This window comes from Anas acuta, chromosome 1 (assembly GCF_963932015.1).
Source record: "Anas acuta chromosome 1, bAnaAcu1.1, whole genome shotgun sequence".
NCBI lineage: Eukaryota > Metazoa > Chordata > Aves > Anseriformes > Anatidae > Anas > Anas acuta.
In genome coordinates this window covers 3,798,336-3,816,761 of record NC_088979.1, presented here as the reverse complement: position 1 = coordinate 3,816,761, position 18,426 = coordinate 3,798,336, and the positions used below count along the sequence as shown (strand labels likewise).

General features: G+C 51.0%; 1 protein-coding gene across 3 annotated transcripts in view; it reads left to right on the top strand.

Moving 5' to 3' along the window:
- The window catches only part of GAB2 (GRB2 associated binding protein 2), a 75,507-nt gene extending 58,212 nt beyond the window's left edge, over nucleotides 1-17,295 (top strand). Inside the window, exons 3-10 of one of the 3 annotated variants that reach the window (XR_011102037.1) lie at nucleotides 1,149-1,389; nucleotides 3,635-4,221; nucleotides 5,398-5,492; nucleotides 6,413-6,695; nucleotides 7,334-7,424; nucleotides 9,042-9,144; nucleotides 10,065-10,158; nucleotides 11,231-11,369. Coding sequence is in view for 2 of the 3 variants with exons in the window: in XM_068700779.1 (XP_068556880.1) it covers nucleotides 1,149-1,389; nucleotides 3,635-4,221; nucleotides 5,398-5,492; nucleotides 6,413-6,695; nucleotides 7,334-7,424; nucleotides 9,042-9,144; nucleotides 10,033-10,158; nucleotides 11,231-11,374 (1,670 nt within the window). In the remaining variant the exon portion in view is untranslated. Of the gene's footprint in view, nucleotides 1-1,148; nucleotides 1,390-3,634; nucleotides 4,222-5,397; nucleotides 5,493-6,412; nucleotides 6,696-7,333; nucleotides 7,425-9,041; nucleotides 9,145-10,032; nucleotides 10,159-11,230 lie in introns of all 3 variants that reach the window. The other 2 variants (XM_068700857.1, XM_068700779.1) reach the window with 2 other exon arrangements.
- Nucleotides 17,296-18,426: the final 1,131 nt, after the last annotated feature.

Below are 18,426 nucleotides of genomic sequence, written 5' to 3'. Positions count from 1 at the left end.
CCGCATCCTTGTGTTGGTTCCCTTATGGGTTTCTGAGGTTGAAAATTCGAGCAGCAGCTGGAGATCCCACGATCTCCAGGGAAAACCTGGGAGTGGTTCTTAGATCACTGATTGCCAAAAATAATAGATTAATCCGGGGAAAGACGGCCTTTTTGTTAGGATTTGGGATTATTTTATTTTATTTTACATTTTTGCGTCAGCACCAAATAAATGTAAATCAGAGCTATAGGAAGGGTGACCTCGGTGCCACACGAGTGTTTTGCACTCCAGGACTGCACACAGGATGGACACCGCTGCAGCCGGGGGTGGATCAGCTTTCCCAAAATATTCCACACCTTGGGGACTTGGGGGGTTTCATGTTTAATGGGGTTTACAGCTTGGCTCTAAAAAAACATTCCTGGTTCAAATTCCAGGAGTTTACCAGGGGACTGGAGTATCTGGGCAGCTATTCCTGACCTCTGGGATATTCTCGATTGAAACCTATTTAATATTTTTAAATGTATTTCTCCTTAATCAAGGCGAGAGGGCACTAGGAGTTGGGTCTGCCTCCTCTTTTTTACTATCAGAAAATGTCAGGAATTCTTTCAGAGTCACAGAATTAATAGGGAATTGGGGAACAGGGCAACGTTTTCCAGCTCTGCTCTCACGGGGTCCATCCAAACTCCTGCCCCGTGCCTCAGTTTACCCGACTGTAGAAGAATGGCAGTGATGTCCTTACACAGAGGGATGGAGATGACTTGAATTACACCTTTAAAGCCTCCCACGGGAGGTCTCTAAGGAAAAACAGCAGCAGAAACCATGGCACAAAAGCTCTTTTCTTCCTTTCCCTTTTTAACCAGGTTTTAACAACCCACAGTTGCTGGCCTGGCATCCCCCAGACATCCCTGCAAGCCGCGAAGGATATGATAAAACATGATTAAAAAGATAAAATTTAACAAAATCTGATAAAACATTGATCGACCACCTAGTGCTAAAGTATTGATCTACCACCTATCGCTGCTTTTGCTCCAAGTGGAGGAGCCTCCTGCTGCATCCCCAAGAGCTATAAATAAATTCAATGAAACTTCACAAAGCATTTGAGTAGGAAACCCACCAGAATTCCTTTTGTGGGGTTGCTCAATCCGCTGTGTTTCTTTTTTTCCCTGCAGATACCCTGAGGAGCATCGCCTCCATGAACCACGCGCCGCGGTCCTCGCCGGCGGAGCTCAGCGGCGCCAACCACCACCTGCTGCGCGAGCGCAAGTCCTCGGCGCCCTCCCACTCCAGCCAGCCCACCCTCTTCACCTTCGACTCGCCCGCCGGCCACCTCCAGAGCACCCTGTCCGCCAGTGCCCCCCAGGACTACCTGTTCCTCCACCAGTGCATGAGCAGAAAGTCGGAAAACGCCAGGTACTGCCGGGAGCAGAACGCGCGGGGAGCCACGGTTGGGGTTGGCCAACTCAACCCAACTTGGAGGAGGGCGCCTTGCTTGGGGTGGCCCTGCTTGAACCATCTGGAGACCACCAGATGGTCTCCAGAGGTCCCTTCCGACCTCAACCCCGTGTCATTCCATGAGTTTTTTTGGTTGTGAGGACTTTTGGCTGACGGGAGCAGGGATGGAGGAGGGATGGAGGAGAAGCGGCCGGAGCCCAGCTGGCGGGGCGTGAGCGCAGAGCCTGGGCTGCTGCCTCCGCTGGGTTTTCCTGCCGCAGCTGCCTCTCCCTACCAAAAAAAAAGCAACTATCAACAACAACAAAAAAAGAAAGGGTCAGATAATTAACTTCAGATGGCGTTAATGGAGCAGTGTTTTAAAAAAAGCCCTCTGATGCTCCAGCTGTGATGATACCTAAAAGCCGCCCTCCGAGAGCCCGAGCGCAGGGAGGATGAGGATGAAGAAGAGCAGGAGGAGAAGGAAGAGAAGGAAGGAGAAGTTTCTGATGCTTTGGTGGGCAAAGAAACTGGCCGGCAGCAGCTTCTGCAACTGGGCCAGAAATAATCTCCCCGATCGATGCACTGTTCAGGGGGCCAGGCTGCAGCACTGCTGGGAATCCCTCCCCACCCAGCTCTGCAGCTCTTACTTTACTCATCCATAAAATGAGGGTAATAGTAGCTAATTGGCAGCTGATGCTGAATTATTAACCCGTGAGGGACTGCAAATCCTCGGCCGAACGGGCTGAATGTCTCACAGGCAAACCCAGCTCCAAAGGCAGCGGGGATTCATCGGCGTTATCACAGCATGGAATTTTTTTTTTATTTTTTTTTTCCCAAATAAGCCCTATTTCTGAGCGCCACCTCGTGCTGGCTCCATGAAACAGAGCCAGCAGCCCTGCCCAGCGGTGTCAACCAGCATCTCCTGGCTTCTCCCACCGAGCTGACTCTTCCCCAGGGATCTGCAGCTTGAAATCCCCCTGTAACCATTGCATTTTCTTTCCCCAGCTCGGTGAGGGATCCGTGGCAGGGCTCCCAACATGTGGGGATGTTTATATGGGGCTGGTTGAGCTTTTTTTGGGCTGCAAGCACACGATCCCAAAAACCTGCCCCAGCCCAAGGGCTGCTCCCGACTGCTGCGGCTGCATTTGCTCGTCGTTGCAGAAATCACAGTGGCCAATTTGGGGTGAAAACCGTCTCGTCTGCTGGTTTGGGTGCAGAAAGCCAAGCCAGGGCGAGATGTGGTCTGCAAAAAGTCACGCTGGAGGAAGGCAGCAGCAGCAGGGGGGGGATGAAACGGGAGGCTGAGGATGAAACGCGCTTTGCCAGAGGGCTCAGAGGGGCTCGGCAGCTAATGAGCACTCAGCCTCCATCCCTGGGCATGAGCACAATGCAAATCAAAAGATTGTTAGCCAGGCGGGGAGGTAATGGCCACGCCGCCCGGCTCCCCACCGAGGAACCGAGCATGAGTCTGACTTCAGCCCTGAGATTTATTCCTCTCCACTTGCAATCGGGGCTGCAAAACCCCAGTTCCCAGCTGGAAGCTGCTGGGAGTGTAATTGGCCTCCACGGGGCTTGCAGCACCCCGTGTGGGGCTCCAGGATGGGGCTGCAGCGTCCCCATCCTGCCATCCACGCGTCCCCGTAGCCGAGTGAGCGATTAAATAGAGCCACAATGAAAGGAAGAGAAAAACAAAACACATCCCTGCCCATCGCTGGCTTCCTACAGCTCTGAGCGCCGACGGAAGGAAATTGTCTCAGCTTCGGTAACAAACAGCCCCCTGCCCCATCCCCGAAACAGGAGGTGCACCTCGGGCAGCACGACGGGTTCCTGGGGATGCCTTGATCCTATAAAGCTGCTTTTAGGGGCTGCCCCCAGCAGGAGCAGAGCAAAGGGACCCAGTCAGAGCTTTGCAGTGAGCACTTTTCCCTCCAGCTCTCCCTTAAGAGGCTTTCTCCATCCTTCTGAGCAGAGGCTTTATGGCCCTGCAAGAGGGCAAGGTCACGGTGTGATCTTTGTTGGGAAGAGGTTGACTTCACACGAGCATCTTGAAGGTGTTTCAGGACAAAATGGGCTGTTGGGGACATTGGGAGGAGTCGGAGATGTTCTCATGATGTTGGGGTTGGCCAATGTAGCTTGGGAGGGTGGCAAGGATGGGGAGCAGAGCTCGGTGCACCCCAGGAGCCTCTCCCCAAACCTCAGCTCCTTTCTCCCCTTTCCTCCCCAGGAGCGCCAGCTTCTCCCAGGCCACCAGGTCGTCCTTCTTCATGCGCAGCGACACGGCCGTCCAGAAGCTCTCGCAGGGCAACGGGCACTGCGTGAACGGGGTGGGCGCGCAGCTCCACGGCTTCTACAGCCTGCCGAAACCCAGCCGCCACAACTCGGAGTTCAGGGACAGCGCGTACGACCTCCCGCGGGCTTTCGGCTCCTACTCCCACCCCAAATCGAGCCTCACCAGCTCCGAGACGGACAACGAGGACGTCTACACCTACAAGACCCCCAGCAACGCCCTGTGCAAGGAGTTCGGGGAGCTCTCCACGGACTCCTACGACGTCCCTGCCACCCCGCTCTCCGTTTACCAGATCCCCAGGACGTTTACGCTGGACAAGAACCACAACGCTCTGGCCGTGGCCGCCAGCGACTCGCCCGCCGCGCCGCCCCCCCGGCCCCCAAAACCCGGGCAGACAGAGCCACGGTGGGGCAGCCCACCCCAAAGACCCCAGCCCGGGGAAAGCTTAGGGCTGGCCCCCATGGCAGCCACCATTCCCCGGAGAAACACGCTGCCGGCCGTGGAGAACAGCAGGCTGCACCGAGGTGAATTTGGGGATTTGGGGCTTGGGAGCAGTGGGGGGCGGAATTTCTCCCCAACAGCCTTGGGCAGGGAGGTCCAACTGGGTTGTGTTAGAGACAGGGGGGATGTTTGCAAAAGCCAACCTGGGGTTGAACACAAAAAAGCTCTTTTGCAGTGAGGATCCAGCCCTGCTTTTATTTTGTAATGGGCTCACTGTTTTTATTATGCATCCCCAGGGCTCTGCACCCCCAAGGGGCCCAGCTGGCTCTTGGCTACGTTGTGCCTCGAAATAAAACCCCAAACTTGCCCTCCAATGCAGTCCTTCCCCAGGGCTTGCCATTTCTACCTTGCTTTTGGTTTAGTTTATAACCAGGGCTGTCAGAACTCACTTCAGCCTGGAGCTAACTCTTTGTTTTGCTCACCAGACTGGGAAGTAATTTTGCACATCTCCAGCTCCCAACATGCCCAGTAAGGCAGAGGCACCCTTCTCATTGACTCATGGATGAGTTTCCCCTCTCTAAGTCCTGCAGGACTGTTCCTAGCCCTGCAGAGAACAGAGGACTCTTGGAAAGAGCCATTTCTCTCCATATCACCTAATCTAACCCAGTTCATACAATTCTTGCTTTCCCAAGCAGAAGAATTTTAATTTAGAATTTAGTTTAATTTAGTTCTAAATTAACTTAGAAAGAGCAGTTGGAGAGAAAACAATCTACAGATGATACACACATCCCTGAAATGACTTTTCCATCTCCTCTTACCTAAATACCAACATTTAGGTTGGAGATCAAAGAGAAGCTCAGCTACAGACCAACCTAAAAGCTTCTCACCCCATCTTCAGCCCCTCCTCCCCCAATAGGAGGCTGATAGCCCTTTATCTAATGAAGCTCTCCCTTAACCCAGTTTTGTCACTGTGATCTACCTTACCTGACGTCTTCACCCTGGCGTTTTGCAGCACTTTGACAGAACCAGGTTAGGTCCGGGCTGCACGTGCAGTTGCACTGATGCTTTGGAGAGGCGTTAACAGGGAGGGAGCACTGCAGGGTGTCCGAGGAGTTGTGATGGGCTTCGAGCCGCATCATCCTACCAGCATCACCATCAGCAGGAATACAAAATGCCTTCCCAGAACCTAAATTTTGCTTTGGGGAGCCCTGTTTGTTAGTGGATGCTCTGGGACACGTGCTTTTGTGGTTGTGTTGCAGCTTCTTCTTGCGAGACGTACGACTACCCCCAGCACGGGGGCGGCAGCGCCGTGCAGTCGGTGGAGTCCATGCACGACGGGTACAACTCCTACCTGGTGAGTTGGCCTTACAGGTTCAGAGAGGAGTCAGTTCCAGGCAGGACCTCAGGGTCTCGTCCTTCAGAGCTGACTCCAGCAGGGTTGTGTCACTGATTTCCTGCAGGACAGAGCTGGAGGGACAAACACCCAACACAGTGCAACTTTGCTTTGGGTGCTTCCACAGAGTTTCTTGGAGGTTTGACCCCAAAAAAACGGCCCTAGAGGCTTCTTCCTAAAAGCTATCGAGCTGCATTTTGATATGTTGCCAGAACAGCCTCTCTCATGCACTTTCTAAGACTTCCTGAACTGGAAATGACTTTACAGTGGCCTTTCATATTACATTTTAGTGCAATGGCCAGAGCCCAGAGAAAATTGACTTTCCACGTTAAGCGTGCTTCTGCAGATCACTCTGAGCATGAGAAGAGACGCCCCTTTGGGTGACTAAAACCTTTCCCTGCACTCAGGGTCTTGAAAACATGGTAGGTAGACACACTCAGTGCTACCTGATGGCCAAGCAGGGGACAGACTGTCCCTTCCATCCGTGCTGAGATGTTAAGGCTGGTTTGGTGATGATGATGAGATGCAGGGGGGCTTATTCATAGAATCAGGTTGAAAAGGACCTTAAAGATCATCTAGTTTCAACCCCCCTGCTCTGGGCAAGGTTGCCAGCCACTAGAGCAGGCTGCCCAGAGCTGCATCCAGCCTGGGTGTTCCTCCTCCTATTTATACGCTGCCTTCAAGTACTGGGAGGCCGCAATGAGGTCTCCCCAGAGCCTTCTCTTCTCCAAGCTAAACAAGCCCAGTTCCCTCAACCTTTCTTCATAGAAGAGGTGCTCCAGCCCTCTGATCATCTCAGTGGCCCTCTTCTGGACCTCTTATTACAGGCTGGGGCTGAGCAGTGTCTTGACGCTCTCAATGTCCTCCCGCTTGTTCCCCAGCAGGCCAAGGCCGTGGTGGCCCGCTCCCACAGCGCCGACTCCGAGGACAACTACGTCCCCATGAACCCCGGTTCCTCGCCCCTGATCCACACCGAAAAAGCCAACGACAACTCCCAAAATCTCTACATCCCCATGAGCCCAGGACCACATCACTTTGACCTGGTGGGGTTGTCCTCGGCCACCCTCCCCTTGCACAAAGGAGGAGCCATGGCACAGTGCCACAGGAGGTTGAGTGAAATCCAGCCCCCGCCGGTCAACCGCAACCTCAAACCCGACCGGAAAGGTAAGAATGGGTGTTTTTGGGCAAAACGTCCCAGGAACCCTTCTATGCTTGTGATATTTTGGACTACATCTGTCTTGTGTCACCAGCAGCACGGTCAGATCCTCAAATTTTCCTCTTTCCCGTACCGTTCCTCTTTGAGGAAGACTGTGGTGATCCCATCAATAGTATGTCAGCATCTAACCCCATCGATGCACCAGATGAGGGCTGCGACTGCAGCACAGCATTCTTCTCTTCCACCTAATGGACTACCCAGGATGAGAAGAGCTTTCATGTTACCCTACAAATTTCCTTTTCAAGTCCCTCTGTTGCCAGAGGTTGCTCAGTGCTGCCGAAGCCTTGGTCAGTTCTGCCTGGCTGTGGGCTTTTTCCCATCCAACGAGGCATCAGGGCTCCCTAATGAGGCACCATTCCCCTCTTGGGGCCATCCATCTAAATTTGGGGCTGTGGGTCAGAAAAAAAATCACTTTTTTTTCCCCAGTCCCAGTGTAAATGATCTCAGGGGGTTGGGACTGGGGGTATTTGTCTTCAGCAAGGAGGGTTGTAGAGCTGGTGAGAAAAATGGGAAGCAAAAAGCAATTTGTAGCAGACTGTCCCCTCTCATGTTTGTTGTGATCTGAATAAATAATTCTCCCCCCCAGCAAAGCCATCGCCACTGGACCTGAGGAACAACACTGTCATCGATGAGCTTCCCTTCAAATCGCCAGTCACAAAATCCTGGTCCAGGCCAAGGTGAGTGATGCATGATGCATATTGAATTTCCCTGAAAGCTGGGTGACCCCTTCCACCCTGTTTTGTTGATGTTAGAAGCAGGAGCTGCAGAGCTGGGTCATGTCTTGAAAAATATACAAACACAGGAGCGGCTACGTTGAGCTAAAAGTCCACCTTGCCCTAAATCCTCATCCATCAGGGCCCAGCAGGAGCTACCTGAGAAGAAGATGAGAATTGGGCATTTACATGTATAGAGTGATTCTTTCTTAAAATATCCTGCCACACCATGGTGGTTTGGGACTCAGGGATTTCCCTGGATACATCATGGCCAGACTTTGGGGTCAGATGCTGTTGAAGAAGAGGAGCCCGATGGAGCTTGCGAGCTCCATCAAGCGTTGTGAGAGCCAGAGTCATGTTCCCCACACCACAGCCAGCGGCAGGAAGATGAATTGGTTTAGGTTAGGCTTTCACATGAAAGCCCAGCATGTGGCCAAGCAGCTAATTAAGATCCCTCGGAGACGTTTCCTATTTCTGGGATCTGACACCACCCGCGGAGCTGTGGCTCCGACACAGGACCTGTGGTCCACCGCAACTTGTGACACGGCTGAGTGACCCCAAACCAAGCCACACTCAGGGCACGGTACCAAATTCACATCCAGTTTATCCCCAAAAACCCTGCTTCAGCCTAAAAACGCAGGGTTTGACCGAGTCGTGTTTGGATTGCCTTGAAAGCAAAGCCTAGCCTGGAGGAAGCCTGCAAAACGAAACCAAAGCACTTCACAGCGAAGTCTGCCGGCCAAAAATAACAGGATTCACACAGTTCCAGTCCTGCTGCTAATTCGCGGGCTGATGTTGTCCAATGAAAGGAAGAAGCCAGGCTTGGCTGTTATGACTCTTCTCATAAATTGGATTGTGTGGAGACTGACTGCAGGGCATGGGCTCTGCGTGCTGAAAACACTGCACCAGGAAAGGGCGAGCGGGCTTGGATTGACAAGATGTCCAAGCCCGGAGAAGCTAATGTTTTGTTTGTTTTTGGTTTTTTTTTCCCCTTATCAGCTAATCAGATGACCCTGCCTTTACTGCAAGGCAACGAATAACTTTTTAAGACATGGGCTTTAATGCCAGACGCTGATTGCATTAGGTTATTCTCCGTAATTAGATCTGGCCAATTGAAAACAAGGCGACGCCTCGGAGATTTTGGTTTCCAGCAAAAAAAAAATCCAGCTAGGGCCCTGCACGGTAAGCAAAGCCTCGAGCTGTGGCGGGGCTGGAGGTGAGAAGCCTGCTGTGGACCTCCACGGAGGCTGGCTCTGCATCCTCCCCAGTGAAATACTTCCTGTGAGATAAAAGTGTTTACGGGGCCGGATTTATGTAGCTGATAGCAGGAGAGTTACGGGTTTATAGCAAGCAAGGTGTTATTAAAAAGGTCCTAGAAAGAAAAAAACAAAATAAGGAGACCATCTGAGTGATTTGTTGACCCATGGAAAGGTCAGCCTCAATGCCACCAGCTCTTCTCCACCACCTACCACGAGCATGGTGATGTTTGGGGCATCAAGTGCTGCCCTTTCCCACCCCTTCCCATCCACAGATGAAGAGCCCCTGCAGCCGTCCCTAAATCCTTGCCCCTTGTCCTTACAGCCAGACCTTCAACACCGGCTCGCTGCAGTACTGTCGCCCTGTCTCCTCCCAGAGCATCACCAGCACTGACTCAGGAGACAGCGAGGAGAACTACGTGGCCATGGTAAGGGCTAAGATATAGGGCCGAGATGCTGAGAAGCTAAGATATAGGGTCCCAACGGGGTGTATACATCCCCCAGTGCGGCAAACACATTCCTAGCTCGTGACATGGGAGCACCACAGGGATTCTGGTAGCACCAGGAGGGATGTGGTGTGCATCCCTTTGTCCAGCTAGGCACAGAACAGCGGCTTTTGTTCCTAAAATGGCATATCCTATTGGGGTTTTAACTCGATATGAGAGGAGAAACATCTATTACCCACTTTACAAGGAATTAAGAGGGGATAAAAACACCCATGGGCTGTCAGGATAAATTTTCCTGATTTAAGTTGATTTTTTTTTATTTTTTTTTTTTTTAAATCCTCCTAATAGCTGCTGACATCATGGTTGTGTGGAGGGCAGGGGCTATCGGAGCAGCAGCAGGGAGTGGCCCTGCTCACAGGGAGGGGATTTCGTCTCTCTTTGCAAAGCTGCTGACTTGAAGCATATTTCGAAGGCTGTGTAAAGGAGAGGGGGCCAAGCAGATCTGTAGCGTGGCTGTGATTAGCAAAGATCCCAGCACTGGCCTGGCCTCACGAGGTGTGGCTCCCAGGAAATGCTGGAGCTTATGTCCGATGTCAGGCATGTGAATAAAATGAGCACAGAGGCAGCAGAAAGGCTGATATACAAAATCTTGAGGATTAATTTGTATTTATTAGTCCCATACTCAACCCAGCAGTGCTGCACATGCTGGTCCCTGCGAGAAAGGTGAGAGCATCTCCAGGCTGGGACCTCTTTTGAAAGTGCCACTGAAGCTTTTCTTTGCCAGATGTGTGTTAATTCCTTCTTTTTTATTTTTTTATCCTTCTTCCCATGTTAATGCTCATTATCTCTCCTGTCTCTTCCCTGCATTAGCAAAACCCCATTTCTGCTTCTCCTGTTCCTAGTGGCACCAACAGCCCAGCGCCTAAAAAGAGTTCTGGGAGTGTGGATTATCTGGCCCTGGACTTCCAGCCGAGCTCACCAGGGCCACACAGAAAGGTACTGGGGTTTTTCTAAACTTCTGGTTAACAGCAAGGCATTTTTTGAGGGTTTTTGTGCAGGGCTGGGTTAGTAACCTCAGAAGAGTGATGTTTTTTTTTCCTGCAGATCTGCTGTTGTATTTATTCTAGGTCAGGTTTGGTCTTTGTTGTGTCTGCAGCTTTGCTGGAGGTGTCACCAGAAGCACAGGTGTTGAGGGGTTCAGGGATACTGATGAGACCAGAAATCCTGCTAGATCTTGTGAATTTGGTGCCATGGCCATAAGCTGTCAGGAGGTCTCCCAAGAAGCAGCAGCAGAACTTTTTGCTCCTTCAGAGCAACAGGCCCTCCAAAACCAGAGAGGTGCTCACACATAAAGTGCTGGGGATCTGTCTCCTGCTGACATTTGGATGCTTCTACCAAATGTCAAGTAGAAATGTGGAAAGGGAAGCTTCCAAAGACCCAGACGTTGGTGACTTAAAGTGAATCACAGGAGAATAGAGCAAGGGAGGACCTCAGGAGAACCTTTGTGGTAGCCACCTCTGCATTGGCCTCAGCTTTCTCAACCACCACCTCATTTCCAGGGAAAGCATCCCACTGCTTAGCTCTTCATATTATTTAGAAGTTGTCCCTTGATTCCTTCTTTCTGCCCGGCAGTATTTCTGCAGCTATTACCGAGTTAAATAATAAACCACAAGGGGTTTGGCACCATCCAAACCATCACCTAGCTCCAGCTGCAGCAGCTGAAATACTCGTAAGAGGCAGAAGAGCTTCCAGGGCCCAAGAAAATATGAAAAAAAAAAATCTCCTTTTAACTCAGCAGCTCTCCCCTGTTGTTTAAGGGGATTAAAATATTCTAGAGCTGGGATTTTTTGGCTCATTTATAATTATTCTTGAGTTCTTTACAAGAAAACGAGCACGATGCAAAGCTGAATTTGCAATATCAGCAGGTAGGTAACACGTTTCCAACCAAACATTCAGGAGGTTAGAGGGAGGGTGATGAGCTATGGATAACGGGGGAAGGCCGGGGAGGATCTGGTGGCCTCTGGAGCTGACGAGTGGCCACGGGTGGCCGTGTCTCTCCCCCCCGCAGCCCTCCACCTCATCGGTCGCCTCGGATGAGAAGGTTGACTACGTGCAAGTGGACAAGGAGAAGACGCAGGCGCTGCAGAGCACCATGCAGGAGTGGACTGACGTGCGGCAGTCCTCGGAGCCCACCAAGAGCACCAAGCAGTAGCACCCGGGGCGGGCAGCTCAGCGGGCAAATATCCTCGTGGTTTTCCCAGCTCTGTTTGGGCTGGATCCCTGAGACTGTTGTCTGCCGAGGGGAGGGGGTCTTCACGACTTTTTTTCTTTTAAGACAAAAAAGAAACTTAATTTCAGGGGAAGACTTGGCGGATACTGTTTGCCGATGGTAAAGAGCAACCACGTTCGGTGGCTAGGTTTGTGCTTTAGCTGCTGGATGCGCCATCCAGGAACTTCAACGTAGCAATACCAGGTTTCACCCTACACGTCTGTTGCTTACAGCTATTAAAGCCACCTTGTACGTGCTAACATCATCTCTCCCCGTCTTCTTCCATGCCGTACCCCCAAACCATGCCATACACGTCTGACAGCACCTCTCACAGGACCTCATTCCCGCATCTCCTCATGGTTACCCTCTTCTCTGCCTCCTCCCAAATCCCAAAACTGAGTAAGGACCCTTCCTGTCTGACTTTACTTTCATCATCCCATCTCTTGTAAATAATGATGTGTTCAAATCCTCTGACAGCTGTTCCCCTGGTGGGACAGCCCCTGTGTTTCTGGTTGTGGCTGTTAACCCTCAGGGGCTTGACGAGCATCCAGACTGCCCCGTTGAGCCCAGAACTTGCCCCACCATACCCGTATATATGCCAGCATGTGCTCACACGTGCATGCATGCATGAAACAGCCAGGTTAGTTGGGGTGTCTTCTGCTGTTGATGCTCTCCTGCATCTCTCAAAGTTTGGAGAGAGAGGCTTTGGAGAATTTAAGCCTATCTGAAGTCATTTGCCAGTGAATCTGGCCCTAAAAACCCAAATCTGCCTTTTGTGGCATTAAAAGAAGGCCACAGAGGAAGAGTCCTCCATCCCTGGCCACCATGAGAAGCTCAGTGGTTGAGTACGAGGAGTGTAGAGAGGTTCTGTAGACCATGAATGTCCGGCCTGGCACGAGGATGAGTGGGAAGGAGGGAGGAGAAGGAGGCTGTTGTGGGGACCAGGAGAAGACAGGTGCTGTACCTTAGAGGTTGTATTGGGGTGAAGAAGGTCTGGTGAGGTGCATTTGAGAGAAAAAATGAGCGGAGTAACTGAAACGTTGGTCGGTGGTGAGGCCTTGGGCTTGGGAAGAGGTTGGTGAGAAGAGCCAGGACAGGGTGTCTCAATGGGTGTTAGCTGTAATGTAGCATAAAAGTCAGTTCCTACTGGGCACAAAGGGCCGGACTCTGTATTTTTCCCCATCTTTGGTGATGTTTCTTCAACACAAATAGGACTTTTTGACCATTGTGGATGGGAATCTGCTGTAGTCCCACCTGCATCCTTGACGCAACCAGGCTTTGGGATCGCTCCGCGAGAAGCTGGAGTGGAGAAGGAAGAAGAAGGAAGAGGCAGCTCGCTGCAGAGTAAGAATTTGGGATCTCACTAAAACAGGAAGGCCTAACGATCGGCGTGGAGAGGCCTGGCTGCCAGACAGCAGGCACTGACACGGACACACAGGCCAACTGCGAGCTGGGAGCTGAACAAAGATCATTTCTGTTAGAAAGATCAAGTAGTGGCTTTTGTTAAAGAGCTTGAGTTACCCTTCCTTCCAGCTGAATCCTGCCCCACACAGGCTCTGCCTCGCACCACCACCACCAAGAAAAACAAACGTTTGTGTTGACTCTTGATGCTCAAGTGCTAGCACGTTTGCTTAATCTTGGCCTGAGTTTGGAAGGGGCCAGAGATGGCCCATGCAGGTATGGGATCTGGGCCCTTAAGGGCTGGGTGCTGCCTTGTAAGTCTCCGATTTCCATCCCCGGTTTGTGTTTTCTTCTCTTTTGCCATGAAAGGGAAGGATATTAATGGAAAAAGCTCCAATAACCCTTGTAAGACATTGCAGTGTTGGCCTTTTACAGGAATAATGGAGCAAATATCCTAATGCTTTTGGTAAAAATAATCATCATCTAGGGGAAAAAAAAATGACCCAAAGGGGAAAATTTAACACAGACAGATGCTTTGTGAAGGCTGGGGAGTGTTACAGCCTGCAGGGGCCTTTGCCTCTCATTGAGGGCTTGCTTGGTGAGATAATGAAATGAAGAGCAGGGAGCAGGGCTCTCTGTAGCCCCTTTCATCACCGCATCTCAGGGGAGACGGAACATTGTCCTGGTCCAGAGCCTGCTAAGTCACTGCAAAGACTCCCGTGAAGCTCGGTGAGCTCATCAAGAGGACGTGGACAGATCCTGTGGTCTCGGCATCCCGTGAGGGAAAAGCCAAGCCCAGGGACCTGCTGGGTGTTGGTCTGGCTGGGAACGAGCTCTGCACCATCCCTGCTGAAAAGCAAACATGATTCAAGCAGGAACTTGCTTTTCCTATGTCATCCTCTAGCCTGCTGTACGCAGAAGATCAGGGGTCAAGAAGACAAGGGTCCCAAAAGCACTCTGAAAGCAGGGAGATGAGGGGGAGGCAGCAGCAACCCTCATTTCTGAGGATGCAGTGGCTTGAAAGCCAAAACGGATGGGTTTTGCATTTCCAATTTCCCAGAAACAAATATATTCCTCCTTTTTTTCTTTTTTTCTCTTTTTTTTTTTTTCCCCCTGCTGAGCATCAAGCAAACGGCCCCTCCATACCAAGCAGCAATTCGCCGACTCCATCCCTGCTGTATGGATGTGACTATACCAGCCCCTCCTGAAAGAAATCGATGGCTGCAGTGGAAATAGTCATTCCTGCCAGTTGCCGGGCTGATTAGAGCAGTCCCCGATGATTAATGTTTGTGCAGTATTTAGTCTTAAACTGTATCGAAAAGCAGCTGGTTTAATTACACGGCCTGCCAAGAACTTTGTCCTGAAGGCATTGAGTTTATCACATCCACTTTATACTCGGATGCTCGAGTATGACTGGCTCTTTTGTTAGGAGTAGGTATTTTAGGAAGCCGAGAGCACTGCTAATGATTCATTTTAATTGCAAGCAAAAGACCTGGCTTGAATCCTTATGTCGGAGCCTGCACTTCAGCTTTATGGGCTCATTTTAAGAGAAGGGCTGTGCTTTTGCGTGTGTGTGCTCATGGAGAAGGGTCGATTGCAGGACGAGCACTACAACCTCAGTAGTTCATTTTAGAAAGCATCAGGGCCATGTCAGAAAGCTCCCCCCGAGCTTTAGAACTGCTAGGTTGGTGGGTTTAGAGGCAGAAACTTCCCAAAATACATGTACATATCCCATGTTGTGAGCCTGCACCTGCTGCTCGCAGCAACTCGTGCGACGTGTGAGTTGTCTTGGAACCAATTTGCTCTGAATTGGCATTTGAATGTTCAGGGGAAAATAAATTGCTGGCTCTGAAAGGATACAGGGATGAGGTTTAGTCTCAAACAGGAGAAAGAAAATACGTGTGTGTGCAGATTGTGCTGGGGCAGACTGGCAGATGGGGCTGGGTTGCCTGGAGGATAACTGGGATGGGTTTGGAGCCTCACAGGCACCAACCAGGGTTGTCTATGGGCTGGGAGGAGAGAAGGCAGGTGTGTTTGCCAGAAAGGTTTGAGTCTTGGTCTTCCACACCTCCTTTGGCATGTCTTAAGTCAGATCTGCAGAGGGGGTTTGTGGAGGGAAGGGTTTTGCTCAGTGAGGGCCTCGTGCTGGTGGGAGGGCAGCACCCACTGCTCTCAGGCCTTACCCAGAGCACTTCATCCTTGAGGTGTGCAGGAGAAGCCCTACAGGGAGATATTGGAGACCCAGCTATGCTGAGGAACCTCGTTTTGGGGCTCTCTTGGGCTGGTCATTGGGAAGCAGTGCTGTGGCTTCGCAGGGTGTCCTGTCAGGCTCTGCTGTCTCCGTCCTTGAAGGTATTTTAAGACCTGACTGGGTCAAGGCCTGAGCAAGTGGGTCATACCCTACTGCTGACCCTGTTTAGGGCAGGGAGTGGGACTAGAAACATCCCTTCCCCTTGAATTCCCCTGAGACCCTGCTGCTGGGGCTGTGTGAGGCCTCCTCCGTGTGAGGGAAGGGGCCAAAGGCAGTGCCTGGATGCCTGTGGTATCCTAAAATCTTCTCTGGCCGTGACGTGAAAAGGCACAGCTCAACACCTAAGGTCATACACCCTGGTGAGGAGGCCTAATCCACACTGGGGCCACCCCTTGCACCTGGCAGAGGGCTGGCTGGCCCAGGCCAAGTCACCCAGGACACGGACACACAGTCTGAGCCACCGGGGAACAGCCTGAACCTGTAAAGTTGTTAGGATAGACACTGACTGACCCAGGGCTCTCTGGAGCCCCACCTGAGCCCTGACACCCCAGGGTCCCACTCCCAGGAGTGTACCAGGAGGATTCGGTTCCTTTTCTCCACCCATTGAGCACGGCTCATGGGCTGGGATTGCATTAATTTTCTTTGTAGTAGCTTTTTATGGTGCTATGTTCCGGGTTTGTGACGAGAACAGTGTTGGTGACACCCCAGTGTTGTAGCTGTTGCTGAGCAGCGCTCGCACAGAGCCAAGGACCTTCAGCTCCTGGTGCTGCCCCACCAGCAAGGTACCTGGGGGTGCACCAGGAGCTGGGACACAGCCAGGAGCTGACCCAGGCTGGCCAAAGGGACGTCCCATGCCATACAAGCACCATGCTCAGCAATAAAACTCGTGGGGAAATTTGCCAGGGCTGCCGTTGCTCAGGGACTGGCTGGGCCTTGGTCAGCTGGTGGTGAGCAAATGCATTGTGCATCGCTTGTTTTCCTTGGTTTTCTTTATTTTTTTTTTTTTTCCTGGCACAGGCTGCCCAGAGAGGGGCTGGGGGCTCCTCCTTGGGGATCTCCAGCCTGGACATGGGGCTGGGCCCCCTGCTCGGGGTGGCCCTGCTGGAGCAGGGCTGGCACCACAGGGACCTGTCACCACCAGGCACTTGGTGAGAGCCTTGGTGTCATGATTTCTCCTCGGCCTGAAGCAGTCCAGCCCCTCAACAGCGTGTCCTTTGTGTCTCATCCTTGTGTAGTTGTGATTTTATCTCCTTCGCTTTGCAGCTCTGAGAGATGTGCTATCAACCAGGCTCCTGCCTCAGAGCTTGCTCTGAGAAGAGCTGATGTGTAGCGAGGTGTCACCCAGCCAACCCACAACCTACGTGGGAGAGCTTATCCCCAAAACCAGGAGGTAACAAACCATCCTTTTTAGTGTTGGCCTTTGGGTGACACCACACTTCATCTTCAGAGGGGCCAAGGGAGTGCGCCTGAACTCCCTGTATCCTGCTTTCTCTCCAGCCTGTAAAATGAAGATTTTTAGTGCTCGTTTCCCCACCTCACAGTGAGGTTTAAGTAGTTGACAACTACATTGTCACATTGTCCCTGAAAACACCACGTTTTATCTGAGAGCCCTTTGGACACGCGGAGCATCGTGGAGAGGGAAGGGAGCAGGACCCTGCAGAGCCCCCTGACGAATCCCATAGGGTTAGGACCAAACCTTTAGCTTAGCTACATCCCACTCAACCCAGCCCTTGGCAAAGTCCCCCCTGACTCTGAGCATCGTTGTGTGGGAAGGGACCCAGCCAAATTAGGGTAGTTTTCACCCTCCCTTTCTTAACCTGCTGCGAGGAAGGGTCGGAGCCCCGGCTTCGGAGCCGTCGCATCGGCAGCCAATTCGCAGGGATATTTTTGTGTGTTTCGAAGCCTATGACTGTTCTTAAAGAGGAGTATTTTATTTTTTTTTTTTTTTCTCCATTTGTAGAAGGAAGGACAAGAGTAATCTGTGGCAAACTGTACAGTACGTGTCTTCTTGTGGTGTCACTGTTTGAATGGTTATTAAGTTTTCAAATCACTGTGGACAGCTAATCACTTAAGTTATTAATTTATTCTTTGGGGTTTTGTTGTTTGTTTGTTTTTTTAAGTAATTTGAAACAATTATTTATCCTGTAAATCGGTCTCGAGTGAAACCTAGGTAATACTTTTTTTGCTGTTAATAAACATGGTACATGCCTGATGTGAAGGTGATCTCATTTTTAAGTACTGTATATGCAGCGGAAAAGCAACGGGAAAATAAAAGAATGAAACCAAAAATAGATCTCTCACTGCTGACTCCCTGCACGGATTCGGAGCTGGGAGGGAGAAAGGGGGAATTAATGGTTGGGTCACATTGAATTAAGCAGCACTATGAAGCTCTCAGAGTATTCTTCAGGTCATGTCACCAAGTATCTCCTACAGCTTCAGGTGTCCCCTCTCTGCCGTGACAGCCTCAAGGATGCACCTGGGGCTTTTCTTGATACCAGAACCCAAACCAGATGTTTTTGGGGCTGATAAAGTGAATTTAATACTATGTCTATATCTGTTCTTGGGACACACTTGGGTATATGCAGTGCAAGGGCAATCACCTTCCTCACCCATCAGCAGCACAGGTCCCAGCTTAGGTCACCAAATCCCCCATAAAACCTAAGCACAAGAACAAATCTTTCTCAACAAGAATTAAAAGTAAGCCACCTCCCTACAGCATTGCCCCCCAGAGCCCCCTTTTCTAGACCAGAGCAGCATCACAGCACATCTCCAGCACATCTGAGATCCCAAACGTGGAGCTGAGAACCAGGCTGGAGGTTCTTATTGGGCAGAGGTGGATGTGAAACTCCAGCACATACGATATTAGTATGATATATACAAATATTCCTGCTAGTAATAACACTAACAGTAGCATAGCAGATATTATAATTGGTATAGCAGACACGGCAACATGCTATACTACTGTATTATAGTACACATATACGGTATAATAGTAATTATAATATGTTAAGAGTAATCATGGTGTTAATAATTGATGGCCCAGGCTGCCATCCATGCTGAGCACTGTGTGCACTTTGCCCCTCCTCATCTCAGCAAATTGTAGGGGGGAAAAAGGAAAAGAGAAAAAAAAAAAAAAAAAGAGAGATACTCAAGGAAGGGCATTGCTATGAAATGACCTCTCCAGCTTCCCGTGTTGCGTTCATTAGTTAAATTAGGGTCTCATGGTCTCATCAAGGCAGAGACCATCTCCTGCTGAAGTACCATCCAGCACTTGGCCCAGAGCTCAGGAAATGCCTCCAGGTGACACTCCAACACACAGCAGCAAGAGGAAGGTTTTGCAATG